This window comes from Pocillopora damicornis, chromosome 8 (assembly GCF_964200805.1).
Source record: "Pocillopora damicornis chromosome 8, jaPocDami1.2, whole genome shotgun sequence".
Lineage (NCBI taxonomy): Eukaryota > Metazoa > Cnidaria > Anthozoa > Scleractinia > Pocilloporidae > Pocillopora > Pocillopora damicornis.
The window spans coordinates 5,782,988-5,807,764 of NC_142677.1; the positions used below are offsets into that span (position 1 = coordinate 5,782,988).

The 24,777-nt window shown below is 38.2% G+C and overlaps 1 protein-coding gene across 1 annotated transcript; it reads right to left on the reverse strand.

The window, feature by feature from the left end:
* Positions 1-1,253: 1,253 nt before the first annotated feature.
* On the reverse strand, positions 1,254-22,511 carry LOC149041112 (ATP-dependent RNA helicase DDX19A-like). Its single transcript, XM_089214410.1, has 12 exons — positions 21,979-22,511; positions 14,863-14,954; positions 14,212-14,273; positions 13,373-13,445; positions 12,040-12,184; positions 10,987-11,079; positions 10,202-10,304; positions 9,575-9,689; positions 9,012-9,189; positions 7,782-8,019; positions 6,887-7,066; positions 1,254-2,414 (listed from the first exon to the last, which is right to left on the reverse strand). The coding sequence occupies exons 3-12, from the start codon at positions 14,269-14,271 to the stop codon at positions 2,181-2,183; spliced, it is 1,419 nt and encodes a 472-aa protein (XP_089070536.1). The 5' UTR covers positions 14,272-14,273; positions 14,863-14,954; positions 21,979-22,511; the 3' UTR covers positions 1,254-2,180.
* Positions 22,512-24,777: the final 2,266 nt, after the last annotated feature.

The window sequence follows — 24,777 nt, forward strand, 5'->3', positions numbered from 1 at the left end:
GACTCACCAGGAGCGTATATTTGTTGTAGAACTTAAATTAAAACTTCGCTCCCTTTTTTTTTACTATGAACAAATTGCTCGAGAAAATTCAGATATTAAATGAATGAAAGTTCCATCGTTCAGTTTAACTGTAACCAAATACCTCACGTTTCAACTTTCTGGGTACTTTTTGTGAACGATTAAAATTAATTGCAGACGGTTTTTAGGCCGCTTGTCAACCAACGTAATGACACTATTGTTTATACAAATTCATTCTGAAACCAATATTTTTCTGTCAACCAAATTGATTTGATAGAGAGAAAAGAGGAGAGGATTCATAAGTTATTTATCGGCTTGAGGTAGTGACCGACGTGTTTGCTTAAAAATACTGCCCAGCCGGAAAACGAGGTATATTTATGAAAAATGACAACGAAAGTTGGGATGTACTCGGCGACTCACGAAAGCGTTACCGTGGCCCGTGGGCAGAGATAGGAAAATACTGACCGGGTAAAGAACCAATCAGATTGCAAGATTCGTTACCGTGCCCTCTAAAAAAACAATAAAATCCATTATTAGTGCCAGATCCCTTTTAGACTGCTTGCTGGCTCGCTATGCTGAAGGCCCTAAACTTACTCGTTGGTGTAGAAACACTCGTCCTGCAGCACTAATATTGAAGGCCTGTCCGTATGCTAAGACAGATCATTATCGTTTCATTGCTGATCTACCAAAATCGGCACTTTGTTTTTACTCCAAGTTGGCTATAAGCAGCCGAAACATTCCTCGCGATTATTCGATGAAATGTGTGCCACATAAACGTACTCGAACAGGTTTGCTAACATCAGAGAACGTGAAATAAAATATGTGCTCATTGTTCATATTTTCGCTCGAAGAGCGAAAAAGAAGATAAAAGGAACGGCTTTTGCGCTCCCGCGTTTTTTTTTCGCCTTCCTTTGTTCGCGTGATGAACACAACAAAGGAAGAAAAAAACCTTGAGCCGCAGGCTACTCTTAACAAAGATCATTTCTACACAATCTATGTTAGCGCTGTGTATAAACTGGCTGTCTCACATGATTCTCTCAAATGTCAAACGATAACTATGGGATTAGTTGAAATTCAATTTCAAGGTGTAAAATAGTAAATTTATAGTTGTGAATTTAAATTGAAATATATCTATAGTCTAGTTGTTAAGAACAAGTTCTAAGGAAAAATTGTCCATTTGAACAATAAACATATTTGAAGCTTGATTTCTGTATGGTGGTTTCTCATTCACTTCATTGCCAACAACAGCTTTTTTATTTTGTAATACAGAAAAGACATAAAAAAATATCGACAACACATAATGAACATCACTGCCGTCGCAGTACCCAAGAAGCTGTTGATTTGTCAAACTCAAAAGAGATCGTTCTAACCAGTTAAGTCTCGGCTTTAACCCTTTCACTCCCACAAGTGACCAAGACGTTGTTTCTCCATTCAATGTAAATACAATTTCAAGCAGACAAGTGATGAGAATAAAGAAAAATATCAATAAGGGGATTATCAGTTGATCCAATACCACACTCAAAGGGTTAAAGTTCTACATGTAATTCCTAAACAACAGATTTCCTTTAATACAGGTTTGGAACAAGATAAAAGGAAGTCCCTTTGCTTTAAAACTATTTTTAATTAGCCTTTCTATAAAAAGGTTTTTAAGTAACCAATCAACAGCGAATGACGTGGAAAGAGAAAGTAAAATACAATCCATTTTAACCCTCTAATTCCCTACACGTTTTCTCGTAAGTTGGTTTGAAGAATTTGGTTTAAGACCACAATAACTTCAACCTGATAAGTTTGAGTGTTCTCGTTACCTGTTGGCTGGATAATGTAAAGATATTACAGGGAGAAGTTTTGAGTCACTCACTGCTGGATGTTGAAGGGTTAAGAGGTAACAACAAATATCTTTTGTTATTCCAATGCTCTAAGCCAATCAAAACACTAGGAACTACACGTGTAAATTAAGGGAAAGTAAAGTCACTGTCATACGATTTGATTGGCTGAGAGAGGAAGCAAACCCTCGAGTTTATTGGGTTCAAAATGGGAACAAACGAAACTGAAGATCATGGCTATCAAATGGGCGACGTATCGATGGAGAACTTTTTAAGTGCATCTGAAACGGACGTCGTCTTGTTTTGGTAAAACTCTATGGGCAATAGAGACATGTCTTGTTATGCAAGTTTCTCCAATGCATCAACATCATTGGTCTCGAGAAGTGTAATTTTTCTCCCAAAATGTACCTCAATTTTCTTCATGGTTGCCATAGACCGCTGACCATCAATAAAGTTCACTGCGATGCCACTCTTGCCAAACCTGCCTGTCCGACCAATTCTGTGTAGGTACGTTTCAAAATCCGGTTTGCCTGTGGGCTCCACTGGCATGTCGTAGTTAACCACAACTGTCACCTGCGAAAGAAACCCAAATCTTATCATTCAACTGACAGCTTTTTTATAAAGATCTCCTTCCCCTCAACTTAGGAAATATGCCCCCTAACCCTGTAAAAGCATGCATCACTGACACTAGCTTTCAGCAGCACCCCCCCTCCCACCCCTTGCTGTATTGGCTAACCTTTCTTTAAATAATAAAATAAAAAATAAATAAAAAAGATTTATACCGCGCCAGTATCCTACTGTTCAAAGGCGCCTACAAGAAAAAAAACTTGAAAATTAACACTTAAGACAGCTAATATTAATTATAAATAATAATAATAATAATAATAATAATAATAATAATAATAATAAAAGATTTATACCACGCCAGTATCCTACTGTTCAACGGCGCCTACAAAAAAAACTTAAACATTAACACTTAAGACAGCTAATATTAATTATAAAAGGCTTTTCTAAAGAGTAAAGTTTTTAATCTACGTTTAAAAACAGACACAGACTGAGCATTTCTAATTTCACTTGGCAAAGCATTCCATAATGATGGTGCTGCTACAGAGAAGGATCTTGCGCCATATGTTTTCAAGTTATAGGATGGAGAAACCAGAAGGTGCTTGAATGATGAGCGTAGTTGACGCGATGGGGTGTAAGATGTAAGCAGATCACAAATGTACGACGGTGCCAGGTTGTTAAGTGCCTTGTAGGTTATAAGTAAAATCTTAAAAATAATACGTTGGTTAACGGGAAGCCAATGAAGATTGAAAAGAACAGGCGTAATGTGATCATGCTTTTTTGTAAGTGTGACGAGGCGCGCCGCGGCATTCTGGACGTGTTGTAGCCTTTTTATAGCGTAGGCTGGTAGGCCATACAAAAGGGAATTACAGTAATCCAGCTTCGAAGATACAAACATATGAACCAGCAATTCAGTAGTGGTCGCTGAAAGATATTTCCTGATATAGCTAATATTTCGCAAATGATAAAATGAAGATTTACAAATGTCAGTAATATGATCCTTAAAGCAAAAATGGCTGTCGAACATAGTGCCGATATTCCTCGCCTTTTGCACGGAAGGGATAGTCTCACCAGCAACTGAAATTTCGTGAAGGAGTGGTCTTGGAAGATGTTTAGCGGAAATTACCAATAATTCAGTTTTGTCTTTATTTAATTTAAGACGATTAACCATCATCCAATGACTGATTTCATCCACACAGCTCTCGATGCTAGAAACCGCTAGATCCCTATCACCCAGTACGGTTGGTTGGAAAGACAAGTAAAGCTGTGAGTCGTCAGCATAAAAATGATAGCTCAGGTTAAATTTCTTTACGATATCTGAAAGCGGTGAAGTATAAAGCAAATACAAAATGGGTCCCAAGACAGATCCTTGTGGCACTCCACATTTAAGGTCATGTTTCGTCGAAGTACCACCATCAACGGAGACATATTGCGTGCGATTCGATAAATAAGATTGCAACCATAATAGAGGCTTCCCAGCTATCCCAAACCGTACACGTAAACGAGAGAGGAGGATGGTATGATCGACTGTATCGAAGGCAGCGGAAAGGTCTAACAACAGTAAAATTACGATTCGACGATTATCAATGGCAGAAAGAATATCATTGTGAACACGAATAAGTGCAGTTTCAGCACTGTGATATTTCTTGTACGCCGACTGGAATGTCTCATTTAACTCATAATCGTTAATGTAGGAGATAAGTTGATTAGCTACCAATTTTTCAATTGCTTTGCTAATAAATGAAAGATTCGATACAGGACGATAATTGCAGAATTGAGTATGATCCAAAGAAGATTTCTTAAGGAGCGGGCGTAACATTGCAACCTTGAGTTGCGAAGGCATCTGACCAGATTCCAATGAGATATTTATGATTTTGGAAATGAAAGGCAACAGAACACTAAGTGCATTTCTTGTAACATAACCAGGAAGAGGATCAAGAGCACATGACTTAGCAGCCAGATTCATGATACATGTATGAACTTCATCCGCTGTTACCATTTTGAAAATATCAAAAGAATATGGACAGGCGTTGTCAACAACAGCAACTGTATCTCGATGAGGGAAAGCAGCAGTCGTTATATGACCCCGTATTCTATCTATCTTTGTAGTGAAGTACTTAATAAACTTGTTAGCAAGATCAGTGGGCGATTTGCAGGGGGGATATTGAATATCTGTTTTCCTTTGTAGTAGTTTATCAATTATCTTAAAAAGCTGTTTATAATTTGACTGATTCTCATTGATTAATGATGCGAAATAATTCTTCTTGGAATCACGAATTAAGTTGTTGACAGCATCACATCCCTCAATAAACAACTTACGATCAGAAGGAAGTTTTGTCATTCGCCAGCGTCGTTCAAGTTTTCTACGGGATCTCTTTAAATTATTTATCTCCTCAGAATACCAAGGTGCAGCGGGACGCAAAGTAACTAACTTTTTTTGCAGTGGAGCATGAGTCTCAAGTATGGTAGTAAGGACTCTGTTATATTGATCAATCAAATAATCCAAGGATGACGATGACGAGGCAAAAAGATCAGGAAGGCTCGAATTCATAACATCAGCACAGAAATTATCAAAATCAATAGATCGAAGCTTTCTGAATGAAATAATCTTCTTGTCGAGCGGCGGCTTATTAAGCGAGAGCTGGAAGTGAACAGCAGCATGATCAGAGATGACAAAAGGAGAACCAATTGTTAAATTCGAAACAATACTATCATCAGATCTTGTAATCACAAGATCTAAGGTGTGTCGATCTTTATGCGTTGAGCCATGTGTATGTTGAGTAAGATTGAAAGAATCCAACAATTGAAGAAATTCAGTTGAGTGTTGGGAAGAACAGGTGTCAACATGTATATTAAAATCACCAACTAATAATATTCCACCAGGATCAGCGATATAGTGCTCCAGGAACGTAGAAAACTCATCAAGGAACAATGAGGGTGTTAAACCATTCAAGGTCGAGGGAGGTGGGCGATAAACAATAATAACTCTGAGTTTTAAACCGACTGTACTTGACAATAACAAATCCATATATTCAAAGGACAAAAACTTCTTGAGCGGCTGCAACTTTAAGTTGAAAGATGATCGAAATAACAAGCCAACTCCTCCTCCACGAGTAGAACCAGGTCTAGGAACATGATGAAATGAATAACCTGAAGGACATAAATCACGAATAATTAATTCATTGTCAGCATCTGATTGAAGCCATGTTTCTGTCAAGCCAAGAAGATCAATATTATTTTCGACGACAAAGTCCTTGATGATAGTAGTCTTGTTGTTAATTGAACGAGCATTTAGCAAGCAAAAATTCACGAAGCGAGCCCTTGGTGTGTAGCTTTTAATCGGGTTAGGAGTAAGTTCAATTAAATTTCTAAGATTCGATCCAACAGGAGTCTTCATCGTGCATGTAAATCGTGAAGAATTTAATCGACAGCCTTGGGGTGAGACCAAAGCTCGAATATAATTCAAGCGCCGCCGCTTTTCTTGAACTATTTTTCCCGCTCTGCAACCTCTAAACTTTCTTTGACAATTTTTGCCCAGAGGAAGTAAAATACATGGGAGATTCCAGTTGTAGCAGAAGCTCTGAGTACGACGAACAAAAGGCACTAATGGAGAAGTGTGTTGTGAATTGTGATTAAGCCAATTCATCGATTTCGTTGCAGTCGAAAACGCAGAGAACTCATATCCCAGATAGGCGTTTTGTTCTTTATGTATCCCCACCATCCGAGGGGATGTTGGACCAGGATTAGATTCAACGTCCACGAAGATAGTAAGGTCAAATTTTGTAGGCAGACCAAGCGTCAAGTGACCACGTTTGCACCAAGTACAAATCGAGCGCCTAAGTTTGTTTCTTCCATCCACCAATCTAACTGCGCGAGGAGGACCATGACATCTCAGCAATAAAGTAAGAGGACTCTCATAAACCGAAAAATTGATAAATGATGATCGAAAGAGAGTAGGAAAACAAATAAAAAAACCTAATATGATGAGAACAAAGTAACACGTTGCAGCCATCTTGGGCGCATACATAATCTTTCATAATCATAATCATAATCATAATCATAATCTTTCACTTTTACAAGTTAATTTCTCCAAATAAGGGTGTAACCAGTATTGATGCTTGAGCAGGGGAGATGTTTGCCAGGAAGAAGTCCTCCCCAAGAGTCTTCCAGACATTTGGGAACACAACTCATTGTGTCACCATGACAAATCATTTTTCTTGACACCCTACGATCACCTGACCTGAAAAAATACCTGTGACTACCGTGGGGTGGGGGGTGGGGGTGGGTTTTTTTTTGGAGGGAGAGGGGAGCTTAACCCATTATTTGTTATTCTGACAATCCCTGAATCACTTCAAGTAAAACATGAGCCATTAAAAACCTAACACCTTAATTGTGATAAATGAAACAGCAGAAAGACAGGACCCCCTTAACCACACCTACTATCAGTATTTGTGTCTCACATACACCAGCTAGTTCTTTACCTGCTCAACATCTATGCCTCTGGCACAGACATTTGTTGTGATGAGCAACTTCTCCTTGCCATCACGGAATCTGTTTAGGACTGCAATCCTCTGCTCCACTGTTATCTCACCAGATAGCAGTGCCACAGCATGTCCATCCTGGCTCATTTTCTGTGACAGCCATGAGGCTGCCTTACGGGTCTGAAATAATAAAACCTCTTTTAACTCTTTACACCCAAACCCTGTATGCATATTTTCCATACTGTTCACCTTGCATTCTTTATGGCACTAACAAGGGGAATTGGTTAAACAATCAAGAGCTTCTTTAATTTTATGATCACTTTCTTTTTTCTTGTAACATTAATGTGTGATTCAGGGTTAATATTGTAAGGAGAATTTAAATTCTAGTCACTCTCTGGGGTTAATTGGTTGATGTCAAAATTCATCAAGTACAGCCTTAGCAGCACACTTTAAACCTGAACTCAAACTCAGGCAAAGCAATTTCCCCTTAAAATCCTTGGAATGTTGAGGATGATGTGCATTAGGCCTTCAGACCCTTTCCCTTTCTCAAACAAAATCTATTCCTTTTGCTACCCTGTTTTGTACAAAAAAAATGCGTACATTGAGAATATCAACATTGTAGAAATGCATCTAATACAATATAATCCAACAGGATGTCAAGGCCCAGAATCACAGTTCACACATGTGCACCGTTCTATGCCAAAGTTCAAATGCCATCCTAGACTCTTTGTCCAAAAGGGCAGGACACTGTAGTTCAAATTGTAAAATGCACACTAAGATTCAGGACTGTCAACAACAACCATAACCTGTCACAACTGTACCCATTTAGAGTCATTGACTGGTTGACACAGTTCTAGAGAAGAGGATAAGGTTTGGCAGTGTTAACCATACTTACCTGACAGAACACAATACACTGTCCTATAGACACCACTCCATACATGTTTGAAAGGGCCTGAAACTTCTCCTCTTGACTCCGACACACAACATAGTACTGTTTAATGTTGTCTAAACTCTCCTCTTCACGACGTAGTCGAATCACCATTGGACTGGGTACGACAGACTCTGCAAACTTTATCACCTCATCATCGTATGTTGCAGAAAAAAGCAGCATTTGACAGTCTTTGGGTAAAGTCCTTGGAAACAAAGGAACATTGCTTAATAACCTTAATCAAGCTCTTGGGGATATTCTGAGATAAGGAAAGTAAGGGAACAATACCTGCACTGTACATCATCTCATTGACAAGTAGGGAGATGTTAGTGTGCTGGACTCTGGCTCAAGAGTTCCAGACTTGTGACCTGGCTGAGTCATTTAGTTTTTTTCAGGATAGGCCATGTTAATCTCAAAGTGCCTGTCTCCACCCAGGAGTATAAAAAGGGTGGAAGTGAACTGTCAAGGAAGCCTGATGAAATGCTGTGCAGTAACCCTGTGGACTGAAATCCCATCCGGGGGAGAGTAGCAATATTTCTGGTCACTTCTAGCTAAGAAGGCTGGAATAAGCTCTAGTCCCTTGTAGGCCACTTGGATTGAGTGCAGACTTCAACTTTTACTTATCTCATTGCAGCCTACACTGATAAGCCTGGACTTAGCTGACCTCTAGATGGAGGGGTTCAGGTTCAAGCTCTAGTCTTAGTTGTGCTGGTAAGAAACACAGTTTCCCCTCACAGTACTTTAGACTTACACCTAGTGATATCAGGGACATAAGGTAAAGTTTGTACTCAAACCAAAGGCTCATCCAGCAGCAGCTTTTTCATTTGCCTAGAATGAAACAATTTGGAGGATTATGGATGCCAGTCCATTGTGAGGTAACCCCCAACCCCAAAATTTAATCAGGCTTTCCAGACCATTTTCCAGCACCCATTTGTAAACCAGGCTGGAAAGAGGCACTGTGGGAGTAAAGTATTTTGACCATGAACACAACAAAATGATGCAGCCAGGTCTTAAACCTGCACCTCTGAACCCCGAGTCCAGCGCACTGACACTGCATCTCCCAACTGTCAGGGAAACCTTGTGAAATGCTTCACATGCCAGCATTCCATCCAAAGGGGGAGGGGGAGAGAAGCAATATGTCAAGTCACTTCACGTTACAGCGACCTATCCACCTTAAATATGAAGCTCAAGACTTACTTGTGTATTCTAATTGACTGATCTTGGTGTCCCTGTAGAGCAATCATGACATCAGCTTCATCTAACACAAACATCTTGATTTTCTTTGGATCCAGAACTTTGTGTCTTAAAATCCAGTCAAGGAGGGTGCCAGGTGTTCCAAATATTATGTGATCTGTTACTTTCAGGCCTCTTGAAACTGTTAAAAAAAGAATAGTTCTGTCATTAATGTAACAGTAAAAAAGGCTGCTCTTTTCAGATTTACATTTGGCAAGAATTCGCTTTGCTAATAATTGCACGTCTTTTGTTTCAAGGGAACTCACTAAATCAGTATTTCTTGGCTATTAACCCTTTGTCCCCTGAGAGTGATGAGCATTTAATTTCTCCTAACAAAATCACCTTGGATCACACATGAAGGTCACAAGAATTAAGGAAATGATCAACAACTAAAGAAGCCTCTGATTGCTAAACAAATTCTCCTTTTCAGCACTTAAGAAAATGTATACAGAACAGTGGAGAGAATTTTCATACTGATGTAGGGTGTAAAGGGTTGGCAGTTCTATTTTTTTGATAAAATTTCTCACCTCTTTCTCCTCTTACTGCATAACCGATTTTGATCTCTGGACAAAACTGTCCCATTTTTTCAGCAACTTGGCCTGTTTGTAATGCCAGCTCATATGTTGGTGATAAACACACCACCTGAAAACAAACAACACGAAACCATGGAAAATAGTAACTGCTACATCAAAATCATTATTTTTTTTCACCTTCATTTTCATTAACCCCCTGCACACCTCTAATTACATCAAACACATATTTGACAAGAACATTTCAATCAGCATGTGTAAAACTTAACTGTGAAAAAATGCATTTTTTATCATTTTATAATTATCTTCCTTCATCTGAAAAATCAAGAACTTTTAACCATCCATTTGGAAAATTATTACTATGGTATTATTAAAATCACCAAGATAGAAATAGCCTGTAGAACAGGCGTAATTTTGGCAAGCAAGTGCTCAGTATTTTCTTGGTGAAAATTACTGTTGCCATGTTTTGATTTTTACAGCAGTGGAAGGCTGGAGAGAGAAAGAAATCTGTAATAAAGGGGGTGACTGACATCCAGTGGATTAACGATTATGAGCTTGTAACGTTAACTCCCCCTTGTAAGACAACTGCATTGCTGGCTATGATAGAAATATGTGGTTATCTACTTGTGTGTAGGCCTTTGTAGCATCAACTCTGCTTAGCATAGTCAACACAAAGGCAGCGGTTTTTCCAGTTCCTGATTGTGACTGAGCAATCATGTTACTTGGCCTGAAAAAATAGAGAGATGATGCAAAGCAATTATCAAATCCTTGCAAGAAATACACTACTGTGGCATGCTGAAAAACTATTGGATCTTCCCAGTAAAAGGGTTAACTCTCACAGAGTCTTTCTTCATGGGATAATTTGTTACACTTGATAAGTGTATCCCAGCCAAGGGGAGCAATATAAAAACAGGCATAGAAGGCAGGGTAAGCTCTTCAGTCTTGATGGAATCATGACGAAAAATCTTACTATGCCCTCTTGTAGGCAGACTTTACAAGTACAATCAGGCATCATTTGAACAGGACATGCATAAATTCATTTTAATCATATGACCTGCGGTGTTTCACAAGGGTTGCCAGCCCTGAGAAAAGTGGTAACTACATATGTGTAAAATTAATATTGCCAATTAGCTGCTGACACATCAGCTGCTGACATACCATTCTGTCAGACCTGTCAGGTTGATAAAGGAATGACAGAGTGTTTGCCATTCACTAAGTCATAATATATAGAGTTGAACACTTGCAAAGAAGTTCGATATCTACACTGGCCCATGTGTTATTCTCTAAGTAACTAGAAGTATCTTTTTTTTTTCTTAAATGTCTTTTTGATATTCCACAAAGAAGAAACAAGCACATTATAAAATTCAACAAGTTAACACTATTTCAAAACGTGTTTTGTGAATACTCACGGGTCTGCTAAGAGCATGGGTAAGGCTGTTTCTTGAATTTTGGATGGTTTATTAAAGCCCATGGCATAAACTCCTTTACGCAGTTGTTCAGACCTAAAGGAAACCATTTTTCATAACATTTAGAGCTCAATCTTCAAGCCAACAAAATCAGAACTAAAAGTATCATTAATAATCATAAAGAAAGTTGTTATGACAATCACAAAATAATTCAAGTTAAAGCAACAAATTTGGGGTCCAAGAGAACATCTGGAAAACATGCTTCAACCATCAATAGGTTAAAACTAGTAATAGAAAATTTCAAAGTCTGTATCAAGTGCCTAAGCACTAAGCTAACAACAACCTAACAAAAGAACAAATTTCCAGTTGATTTACATAAAAATTGTACACATTGAAAGTCTGACAGGAATGAAAAAGATACTGGTTGAACAATATCAATATATGATCAAACATAAGTCTAAGTTAAATAGATATGATGTACATATCATTTCATCTGAAATTATTGGTAAAGATTCAAAGAATTCCTGTTTTCAAGGTAGGAGAATTTGTGCATGTGCGCATTTGTTGGAGAAACCAAAATGAAGCAACTTTCTCAAGACTCCACTAGTAATTTATTGGATTTCTTTTTAAAAAACATTTTTTTTCACAATTTGAGTTTCTAAACTCAGGGTGTGGCATATTAACTGCAATAAGGGTAATTTAACATCAGTCTGCATTGGAGAGACAAATTTCAATAAATGTTAATTTTTGCTTTAAAAAAAAACTCAGAGAAAGGTTTGCTCAATTTATTTGATTCTGACTAATATTGATCAATATCTGACCAACCATGTTTTGCAAACAAATCTCAAAATCTCAAACCATTGTTACCATTGCCATTTATGGTTCAGTTTTCCCACCCCTAGCTGACATTTTCCTTAAAACACAATAAAATTCCATACACATTCTGTTTTTCGATTTTTTATGAGTCTCACAGTGAAGAAAACAATAAAAGAAAGTCCTCATGGGATTAAGGTTTCTGTAAATTCAAATCAAGACTTGAAATGAAGGCATACATACAGAGGTAATTCATCAAATGACTTGACCGAGTGAAGTGGAGAGTTTGGATCATTCCTTTGCACTTCAACTTCATTCTTATTCTGGACCAGTTTATTCCTCAAAACTTTGATTAATAAGGAAGCCTCTGCCACAGCCTCTGCAGTCTCTGTTGAGTGAAAAGTCAATAATAGCATTAGCATACCAGTGCAATGGTGTCCAGCTATCTATTTCATTGCAATTGGTCAAAGATTGATGCGACAAGATGCAACCAAAACTGTAAAAGTATTCTTGTCAGGTGAAATTCTTTAAGTTATCTTATTTTTCTCACCAACATGTCACATGCATATCATACCATAACTAGTAATTTTATGCAACTCATGTTAATTTTGCAAAATTGCTTCATTTTCTCATTGTATGTGTTCATGATGTGTGTGCATCCAATAGAACACAAAAGAGGGGAATTTCTCCTGATGCAATATTTAAACTACTACATTGAAAATCAATCCTTAACCCTTTAACTCCCAAGATCTCTTTAGTAATTCTCCTTACTGTCTGCCATACAGTTCTTGTGATGTTAGTTTGCAGAATTTGGTATTAGATCACCTTATAATCCCCTAACTGATCTTTTTCTTTATTCACGTTACTTGTTTGCTTGATATTGTATTGATATTGTAAGGAGAAATTCTGTCTCAGTCACTTATGGGAGTTAAAGGGTTAAAATCTGCCTTGCTCTGAAAAGAGGGCTCCATAGGTCAGTCATTGTCTGTGCATCAAGAAAATTTGGTTTTATCAACTGAGTTGATAATGTAATTGGCCATGGTAAAGAGTTTCAAAGCTGACGTTCTGAACATTAGCCCTTTAGTTTTTCTTCGTCAGAGCAAAGGATGAAGAGCTAACTCCTCAAAAAATCAGCCTTTAAACTCTTTATGGCAGACATTTTACATTACAAACTCAGTTGATAAAACCAAAATTAACTTGTTATACTCCCCCTGTGATACACCACCATAATTTCTTTGGAAACTTACCTCCTTTATGTTTGTATATCAGCTGCATATTCATTGCTATACATCTCAATTAACCCTTTAACTCTCATGAGTGACCAAGACAAAATTTCTCCTTACAATATCAATACAATATCAACCAGATAAGTGATTAGAGTAAAGAAAAATATCAATTTGAGGATTACTAATTGATCCCATACTTAACTCTCTGAACTAACATTAAAAGAATTTTATGGTTGACAGTAAGGAGAATTACAAATTTAATCTGGGAGTTAAAGGGTGAATATTGATAAATAGTGAGTAACACTGGGATCATAGGGTCATGTAGCTCTATGTTATAAGGTGAATCATACCATTGTCATCTTGAGGTGGTTTTTGTTCAGAAGGTGATACAGGATTATAACAGTCAATTTTGAGTTTATTGACCTACAAGTGAAGATATCAAAATAACAGCAGTCTTATCAGTCTTATTTTATTATAATGTATCACACAATTACCTCATTCTCTAAGAGCAGGAAGAATGACTGATCCATTCAAATATTGTGAAAAATAACTCTAAGTGATCAAGTACAGCTACACTTGTATTATTTGGCAGACTGAAAAAGTTTCAAAAGTAGTGAAGAACTGGAAAACAATCAACGGATTGTTTGTCATGCTGTTTCGCAGAAAACACAGTTTAATATGTGTTAAACCTTGAGTTCTCATAAATTTTATGTCAATGAATGAATCCTGTGTCATTCAAGTGCCTCTGCACATAAATTCTACCGAACTAAGAACCTCAACTTTTCCACCGGGTAGTAAGTTCACTATGACTATAGATGCCTTAAAGTTCCTTAGACACAAACTATTTTCCAAGAATACGAGTTCAGTTACTTCCGCAAATTAACATGGCTCTCTTTTTCCCGGAAAACAAAATTTTGCTTTGCTGTGCGTACATAGCTAACAGTTAGCTGAGCTGCACACTGAGATAGTTCGCCGCGAAATACGGACAGAAAAAGAATAGGATTATCCAGAACTACTTGGCCTTTAACACTTCACACATTTCCCTACCTTAGTTCAGGTCACAGTTCGCAAAAACTATCATAAAACGTGACAACACATGCTTCGAAGCCGGAGATCTCAGCAAACCGATTCTATTTTTCCCACACGTGTCTCAGAGATGAAGCTTGTCCGCGTGCAAAACACAGCTTACCTGGCCAGAGATTTCACGCTCCTGTTCGTCTACTTCGGCTGCCCAGTCTTCATCAGCCATTGCTACATAAAATTTATTAAATTTACGACTCTTTAATTAAGGTGAAGAGCAGATTGTGAATTTTTGCGACAGGAGTTGTTAAACTTCAAGCCAAAACAACTCTACTCGATTTGATGAGAAGTGTAATTGACAGCTGTTAGTGTAATACAACATTGAACAACTTTGTTTCTTCAGAATATTGCGATTAAATGATCGTGCAGCTCCTTAAATTGCGCATGGGACACGCCAGAGCATGTTATTAATTCTAACTGATGATCCGAAGCGGTCAAAAGAGCATTTGAAGGAACGTGCTTCCTTCAGCATAAAATTTTATGATGCGATATGCACATTCCAACAGCTTCTCAAAAGCTTCCAAAATGAACGAAAAAAGATAAGATTGTTCATTATAACCGGTCCAGAAAACAAATACAGTTAGAGAATGAGTTCGGCGTTCCTAAATTAGTGGGTGTGCAAGCTGAGTTTGATTGCACGGGGGCCATGTGAGAATCACAAATCACGTAATGTCAATCTGCACTCAAACTATTTAAAACTTCACAATGCAGCAAAAAGTGACAAAATAATCTACCTGAAACGCAAAAGAGGTGTACTTACCGCGAGAAAATGGAGAAACACATAAAGTTTCATAGCGATCGCATCTTCGGAAATCGGGAGACCAAGAAAGTGAGCATACAGTGGTGTTGCACCTGGTTAAGAAAAGATGGTGATGTAATCCCCTTTGTAACAAGTGTTATGATTGGTTATACATTTCACCAACCAATAAAAACGCACGTTATACCACAACAAGCCCTAACTTGCCTGGGCCTGTTAATTAGTGCCCAAGAGTTGCCCAAATAATGCCTAAGATCTTGCGGAACTAAGTCATCGCGTTCCTAAACTTTTTTTCCACTCAAAGGTGAAGTTTTCTTGTACCCTGGTCTCAGATAATTTTTTCCTAAATCATTTTCGTTTCTTAAAAGGTGAAATAATGAGCAGCATTTCTTTAATTATCATCAAAAACAGACAATTACTTTAACCCTTTACCCTTAACCCTTTTTGTGTGATTCAGAGGTGATATTAAATGATAGTCATTCTCAGGGATGAAAGGATTTAATTTAATTTTTTTTCCCATCAAACATTAGTCAGTCACTATGTACACACAACAGGCTGTTACATATTTGCTACTCCACTGAATAAATTAAAACTGAATGCTGTCATAGTAAAAGGCTCCACATTGAATTTAAGTGGCTTCTGTAAGTTTGTGTGGGCTTTGGAAGAACATGACCAAAGTACTTTTGGGAACCTTAGCGCTTTGACGTTTCCTTAAAGGGGAAGTATCATGAGCTGCCCATCTGAAAACTTGTTGGTGGAATTCGGTCACTACTAGAAAACTAATTATTGTTTCTCTAAATTTCACGCTTGTAGAATGTCTACAACTTCACTCTTGTAGAATGCTTACCTTCGTCAATGAATTTGACATTTAAAACTTCTCAGTACTGTGCTCTCCATCGGTTGAAGTGCAAATGTCTCTATTTCCAAAGGCATTTGTCTTAACAAAGATTGGACTAGTCTTCTTCAATTTTAAGTGTCGGGGCGACTTTGCAGCTCTCGCTACTTCACCTTGAAAGCAAATTGAACATAAGTAAGGCGTTGAGAATATGTTCAGGTTGCTGCCCGCTAACAGCAGATCGACGATTGTTTGATGGCAATAGTGCCCTGCATACCCACGTCGCCAAGCACACGGGAAGGTCTCCACGCATAGGTCGCTCTCTCGTAAACCCCCTAGGCATACACGCATCTTGTAAATATCGTTGCACGTAGTTTTGCTCTTTGGGCGCTGGTCAACAGGACTTCAGCACAAGTCCCACATGTAAACAAAGCTTCTTTATTGAAAAATATACAGTGAACGGTTAATAATGCCTTGTCATTACTTTTGTTAATACCATTAAATATTAATTATAAGTTTATTATATACCTTTCTTAATCGGTTTTATTCCTTTTTTGGCACGTATTAAAACCTGTTGTTGTTATTATCATGGTCTTGCTATGGCAATATCCATCATTTTTGCAGTTGGCGGCATCTACCGTTACATCGACATAAAGGCGTGGCCATGCCAATCAACGCAGCAAAATTAAAATTGGGTTAACATGTTAGTCATTTGACGTGGCAGGTTAAAAAGACCTTAAGGGTGCCCCCCTTGGTGTGGCTTAAGTAGATTGAGACCCAATTATTCCCTTGTTGAAAATAGGTTTTTGCTTTTTCTTCGCTGAAAAAGGGCAAATGAAATTAGAACTGGTCTGAGAAATTTTAACCCCTTGATTCCTGATAAACGTCTTCATTTTACATTTGCCTGGAGCACACAAAATAGTCAAAAAATGGGTGTCTATTTGTCACATAGTCATTTTGATAATAACGAAAGCGAAAAAAAAAATTATAAAATCACATTGAGCTTGTAATAGCAATATTTCCGACCTGGAGAGATAAACATCAATGTACGAATACCACTTGCACTGTTGTGTTAAAAGCTTCTCAATAGGCAATTCCCTATATGACAAGCGCCTGCAGGGGATTATGGTAGTTGCATTTATCGCTTCTAAGTCTTGGACTTCTTTTTATTTTCTTATTTCTTTTTCTTGTTTTTTTTTACCATGATTCCCTGCAGGCACGTCTTAGAGGGAATTCCCTATTCCCTTCATTTGCTGTAATGTGCTTTGTATCATGATATTGGATGCGGTGTGGGCAATATAAGAACCTATTCCTTTCTTTCCGTCATTTGCCGTACAGTGCTTGCAATTTGGGTCCGTTTTGGACAATATTACAGCGTATTTACATCGAGCTACGTTCGGATAGTAAATTCTCTGATGTGCGAATACGTCCTCACTTTCGTACATTTGCCGTAGAGTGCCTGCATATTGGGTGCGTTTTGGGCAATATTGGACCCTATTCACATAGATGTACGTTGGGGTTGTAATTTCTCTGTTGGGCAAATGGGTCATCACTTCCGTACATTTGCCGTAAAGTGCTTGTAAATTGGTTGCGTTTTTGGGCAATATTAGATCCTATTCACATAGACCTATACGTTCTACTCCCTCTTCCACTGTTCTGCGGAAAGGTCCTTGCCGTAATTTGCTTTAATGTGCTTGCATATTGGGTGCGTTTAGGGCAATATTAAACCCTATTCACATAGATGTACGTTTTAATCCCTCTTCCACTGTTCCGCAAAAAGGTCCTTTCTTTCCGTAATTTGCCTTAATGTGCTTGCATATTGGGTGCATTAAGGGGAATATTAAACCCAATTCACATAGATCTACGTTCTAATTCCACTTTCACTGTTGTTCGAAAAGGTCCCGTTTTTCGTACATTTGCTGTAAAGTGCTTGAATATTGAGTGCGTTATGTACAATATTAGACCCTATTCACGTACTACGTTCGGATCGTAATTTCTCTGTTGTGCGAATGGGTCTTGTCCTTCAAACATTTGCCGTAAAGTGCTTGCATATTGGCTGCGTCTCGGGCAATATTAGACCCTGTTCACATAGATCTACCTTCGGATCGCAATTTCTCTGTTGTGCGAAAGGTGCTCACTTTCTTCCATTTGCCGTAAAGTGCTTTCAAATTGGTTGCGTTTTGGGCAATATTACACCCTATTCACATAGATCTACGTTCCAATCTCTCTTCTAATGTTCTGTCAAAAGGTCCTTTCTTGCCGTAATTTGCCGCAATGTGCTTTCATTTGGGGTTATTTTTGGGCAATATTAAACCCTATTCGCATAAATCGACGTTCTCATCCCACTTTCACTGATCTGCGAAAAGGTCCTACCATTTGTGCATTTGCCGTAAAGTGCTTGCAAATTGGTTGCGTTTGGACAATATTAGATCCTATTCACATAAATCTACGTTCTAATGTCTCTTCCACTGTTCTGCGAAAAGGTCATTCTTGCCGTTATTTGCTTGCATAGATCTATGTGCTTGGATGTTGGGTGTGTTTAATTTAGGGCAATATTGAACCCTATTCACATAGATCTACGTTCTAATTCCACTTTCACTGTTGTTCGAAAAGGTCACGCCTCTCGTACATTTGCCGTAAAGTGCTTGAATATTGGGTGCGTTTTGTACAATATTAGACCCTTTTCACATAGATCATATTCGGATCGTAATTTTCTCTGATGTGCGAATTTGTCTTCACCTTCGTACATTTACCGTAAATTGCCTGCATACTCACTGGTTGCGTCTTGGGCAATGTTAGACCCTATTCAGATAGACCTACGTTCGAATCGCACCAATTCACTGTCATTTGCCTTACTGCGCTTGCATATTGGGTGCGTTTTGGCCAATATAAAACCCTATTCACATAGATTTACGTTCTATTCCCAGAAAAGGTCCTTCCTTACTTTCCTTTTGTGCATTTGCCGTAAAGTGCTTGCATATGAGATGCTTTTTGGACAATATTATTAGACCCTATTCACATAGATCTACGGTGGGATCGCAGTTTCACCGGTTTGTGCGAATAGCTCCTCGCTTTCGTACATTTGCCTTGAAGCGCTTGTATATTGGTTGCGTTTTGAGCAATATTAAACCCTATTCACATAGATCTACGTTCGGAATGCGCTTTCTCTGTTGTGCGAAAAGGTCCCCACTTTCGTACATTTGCCGAAAAGTGCTTGCAGTTGGGTGTGTTTTGGAAACTATTCTGCGGAACGGTTCTTATACTTTCCGTCATTTGCCGTGATGCGCTTGCATATTGCTTGCGTTTTGGGCAATATTAAACCCTATTCACATAGATCTACAGTGCCAAGCACCGAACATTCACTGCGTAGGTTGAGTTCACCTGGCGAACTTATGACTTCGGGTAAGGAAGGTAGACACAACGGATACCTGCACGATCGACAATTGCAGCCTGGTATATCACAAAGAACAATGTAAAGCCTTAGATCTCTGCTAGGTCCCTAGCAGAGCATTTACAAGGCAGCTAGGGTTACCCTGGCGCTAGGGTAACCCTAGCAGTCATGAGTGAGCGGATGCCTGAAGAACTCGACTATTTTGAGGCCTTTTGAAGTCGGAACACTCATTGGGATTACAAATCATTTTTTAAATTAATATTCATATTTGCGCTCAATCTTGGACGTGGAAAGAGCTTACGAAACTTATAAAAAATTAGAGCTTCTTATTTAGCTTCTACGAAGTCGAGAAACACGGCATTTTGACCCTATTGCCTTGGATACTTTCTGTTCTTGCGCACCTAGAATTCCCTTTTGATTGCATGGATCGATACTTTCGTATCCCGCCCACTTTTGCAATTCCCCTTCATTGAATTGTTACGTTAGTATCTCAAGTTAAAATCTCGCGCATTTTTGGAATTCTCTTCTATAGGATTGATAAGCTGTTATCTCACTCACTTTTAGTTTCCTTTTTGATTGGATTGTACTAATAGCACAGTATTTTCCGCACCTCTAAAATTCTCTTTGATTGGATTGTTATGTTGGCATCTCGTTCACTTTATAATTCTCTCTCATTGGATGGTTACACTAGTATCTCGCGCACTTTTAGATTTCTTTTTATTGGACTGTAACGTTAGTATTTGGCGCACCTATAGAATTCTCTTCGATTGGATCGTTACATCAATATCCCGCTCACTTTTGCAAGTCCCTTTCATAAGATTGTTACGCAAGTATCTCGCGCGCGTTAAGGATTCTCTTTCATTGGACTTTTACGATAATATCTTGCGCACTTTTGGAACCTTCTCTTATTATATTTTTACGTTAGTATCTCATGCAATTTTAGAATTTCCTTTAATTGGACTGTTACGTTACTGACTCGTGCATTTTCAGAGTTCTCTTTGATTGGATTGTTACGCTAGTATCTCAAGCACGTTTAGGATTCTCTTTCAGTGGAATGTTACGTTGAGCCGGCGACACACCTGGCGATGTTATACGCCGATCGCAGCGAGTTTGATCGCAGGCGAAAATACTGGCACCTTTCGATGGAAAAGGGAGAAAATCGCGGGAACGGGCAGACTTGGCGAATGCCCGCGAATTAAATCGCCGATATCTGACATGCCAGATATCGGCGATTTTATTCGCCGATCGCAGCGATTGGCGAAGATCGCAATCGTGGCACCGGACACACCTGGCGATTTACGCCGATCGCCGCGATCGGTGTATAAAATCGCCAGGTCTGTCGCCGGCTTAAGTATCCCGCGCAATCTTTAGAATCTTCTTTGAACTTTTGCCTTATCACTTCTAGAAGCTATAACCAAATTATAACAGTATGCGCCAAAATTGACTTTTGTTTCTCAAATTTCTTCTTGAGTTCATCATTGACTTAGGTTGGTTTTTTTTTTTTTGACGTGATCTTAGTAAAGATCTTAGAGATTAATTTTAAAAATGTAAATCTTGGAGCTAAAGTCAATTGGAAAAGTATGTTCCATGAATTGATATGTTTGTTTCCCTAATTGCCTCAAAGGTTTATCATCAACTGATACATCATATCATTCTAAAAAGATTAACTGAAAATGTTGGAGCCCATGGTATTTGTCTGTCAAATTGCTTCTTAAGTTTTTCATCAACTGCATTTATACAGAACTTTTTAAAAAACGCGATTCAATGAGAAAAAGCCTTTTTTCTTTTTCAAATTCTGAGCTCTGCAGGCTGAAATCAAATGAAATCAAATATGCTTAAAAATTAATATTTCTTCCTATATGTTTATCATCAATTCACATAGAAAATATTTAAAAGTGTTTTAAAAATCTTTGAGCTTAATCATTACTGATTTTTGAACTTTCGAGACGCAAACCAAAACAAAATAGTATGCGTTATCTTCGACTTGTAAAAACACCTTTTTGACTTTTGCGCTCAAGATCTGATTGTCAATTCTCCCTTCCCTCTTCTACACATTTCCCTGTTAATTAGTCGCGAGAATTTACCGTTACATCAAGATAACAACTTCTACCTGATTAGTTTGGGTATTCTCATTACCTGTTTGCTGGATTATGTATGGATATCATAGGGAGAAATTACATGTCAATCACTTCTGGGAGTTAGAGGAAAAACAACGGTAGGACCCACAAGAAATCCAGTTTAAGTTGATTAATTCAAAGATCTTCACTAGGAACGAATTTGTGAAAGAAAAGGATGGCTTGGTTTCATAACTTTTAGCAAAGCTATCAGAGAATAATTTCAAAATACATTTTGTCAAAGGAGTAAAATTTGCAGCTTTCCTTTTGTTTCCTTGCTCGGAACTGGTCAGCTCAGACGACCACCATGCACAAACTGTATTATCAATTATTCAATCTAAAGAAATTGCGCTATAATTCGAAATCAGAAAAAAGCAAATCAAGTCTTTATCTCATAGCAAAACTCAGAGAACGTGTTTGGAAACTTACTTTTGTGGCGGGTCGCAAAAACACTCTGACTCTACAGATTAGCAGATTCAGGTAAGCGAACAGACTATAAAAAACGATTTCTCTCTCTTATCGATTCTTCTGAAAAACTGGTCTAAAACATAATGAGCAAATACCCTTGAAAGATCGTAGGCTTTGCTGTGGATTGCTGTATGGGAGTCATCTCTGCTGGTATTCAGTGGTTCTGAACCCACGGTCAGTTAACACCCACGCTTTTTTCAACCCCACGGTTGTTTTGTACCCAGTTGTTTCGTACCTAAATTAACCAATTCACGGTATGGTGGTGTGACAAATAAAGGGAATCACGAAGGACATTAAAAGTTACCTCTTACCTTCCTCCACACTTTCCTCCCCCTTAAAAGCAAACCAACTGTTCGAGAAACTGCTTCTAGTTCAAATTCCACGGTGAGATGGGCTTTCCAAGACTATTGAAAATATGGAGTATTTAAAAGTGCATTGACTACTCGCAGACGGCGTTTCCATGATCAAACAGGGATGCGATAGACTCTTGCTTCAGTTTGACGTGAGACGTGTTTGCCACTTCGATCTGGAATTAAAAAATATCACTCAAGTAAGTTGTGCTAATTTTAGAAAAAGGATCATATGTGAATAAACACGCGTTTTAAGAGAAGAGCAGTGAATTTGCTATAACTTTAAAATCATTCTACACTACATCGTCTACCTCCACTAAATTTCGCATTTTCATTAAGCGCAAATAAAAGTTAATTTAGCGGAATTCCTGTGCTACTGCCTTTCGCCTCTCTAGTCACACCCATCCTTTATGACGATTCTCTCAAGTATATCAAGTATATCCAACCAGTATGGCAAAGTACACATACATGGCCCATATTTTCATCATTTTCCATCAACAATCCAATATGTTTGGATACTTTCAAATGGCCTTATACAGAAACCTTATAAGAAGTTTTTGCGGTGTAGTATCGCGGAGAATTTTACGAGCTGCGCCGTATTTTGACGAGCCCACTACACACCAAAACGTCTAAAAAAATTTTTTTAACCACGACTGGCAGAAATTTGGCGACCTGATCGGCCAATTTGCCGTTGTCGATAAGAGTACAGACCACACTAAACCACTGTGATTTGATAAATTTAAAATCCAATGCTCTCTTTTATTCAAATTTCTTGTGAGAAGGAAAAACGAAGTAGATACTGAGAAGCCGACGGGTTAAAAAAGGTCTTTTACAATACATTATAACAAACTTTCTAATATCGCGTGATGCTTGTACTCTACCTAATGCAGTTGGATACTAAAATGTTGTATGCTCGCAAAATCTTTTTGCCTCTGTGAAGGTTGCGCTATTAGGGTAGCTGTTCAGTGTACACGGAAAGAGAAATTCTAGTTGAGACTATTAATCCCAAACTTCTTACCTACTTTTTCTTGATCGTCGGAAATAAAAAATTCTGGACAAGAATTTAATTAAGATTATAAAAAATAAAAAAAACAAAAAACAAAAAAACTCAGAAAGAAACCAATCAAGATACACGTACCTCTTATAAAAAGTCCAAGATCTGATCAAGAGTGAGGAAGTAGCTTAACAGGTCAGGCAGACTCCATTACGGGTCAGCAACTAGTCAAACTTCTCTGATACATAGTTCAAGATCCAGTCAGCGCAGCAAGATTCATCAGTCAGCAAGACTTCACCCATCTCTGGAACGCATTTCAAAATCTACTCTGCGTAGCAAGATAGTCCAGTTTGCTAAATAATTTCACACTCTCTCCTGGTTTTTCGGTGGAAGTCGAAAGCGGGTGAAACCGACTGGTCAGCTGTAAGTCACCCATCTCTTGTGCACAGTTTAACATCTGTTTGGAGCAGCATAGCAGTCTTGCTTACGAAATAGTTTTCACACTCTTCTCCATTTTTTGGTGGACCAGGTCTTAGAATCCCACATCAGAGCTGAGGAAGAAACTCTGTGGGTAAAGCTGCCTCCATTGCGGGTCAGCTTTTAGTCACCCATCTCTTGTACACAGTTCAAGATCTTTTAGCGCAGCAAGACAGTCCTGTTCCCGAAATGGGTTTCACAAGCTTCTCATTTTTTCGGTGGACCAAGTCTTAGCATCTCAAATCAGAACTGAGGAAGAGACTCTGTGGGTAAAGCTGCCTCCATTGTGGGTCAGCTTTTAGTCACCCATCTCTTTCAAGATTCAAGTTCAAGATCTTTTAGCGCAGCAAGACAGTCCTGTTTCTGAAATAGTTTTCACACTCTTCTCCTTTTTTTTTTTTTTTTTTTTTTTTGTGGACCAGCATCTCAGAGATCAAGAATGAGGAAGAGACTTTGCAAGTGAAGCCAACTCCATCGTGGGTCAGCTTTTAGTCACCCATCTCTTGTACACAGTTCAAGATCTGTTTAGTGCAGCATAACAGTTCTGTTTCCGAAACAGTTTTCACACCCTTCTCCTTTTTTTGGTGGACCAGGTCTGAGCATCCCAGATCAGGACTGAGGAGCAGCCTCTGTTGGTGAAGCTGACTCCATTGCAGGTTAGCAATTAATCACCCATCTCTTGTGCACAGTTCAAGATCTCTTCAGTGCAAGGGGTCAGGGATAGCTGCAAAATAAAAAATGCACATACTTGTTTAACAACTCTGAACCATATGACAACAGAATTGAGCTCCCATAAAACAAAGCAAACCAGTAAATAATTATGTTCACCAGAATTTCTTCTTTGTCTTGAAATTGAACACAAGAAATTGAAAATGACCATTAGAATGAATTGTCCAAGTATAATCTATAAGAGGTATTTATATTAGGATGAACTTAATTATTTCAAATATATGTGGTTCAAATATTCTTTTTCTTAAAATCTTAGTTCATTCTAAAAGAAAATCCAGCTTAGTTTAGGTTCACGAAACACATAATTTGACTTTTAGTCAAAGCCTATTAGGTTTGAAAGCTTAAATAAATTTCCTTCACCTTTTAGAATAATGCAATAACTTAAAAGTTAGAACATCATTTTGTATTCATTGGAACAGTCAACTTATTTAGTAAACATGCTCAGCCTGAATATTGGCAGAGTTCTTTTGTTTAGTTTTTCTTTATAAGAAAAAAAAGGAACTAGGCTAAACACTGTCAATAAAGGATTTAGCATATGGCAAGAAGATTTTGCTTTAATA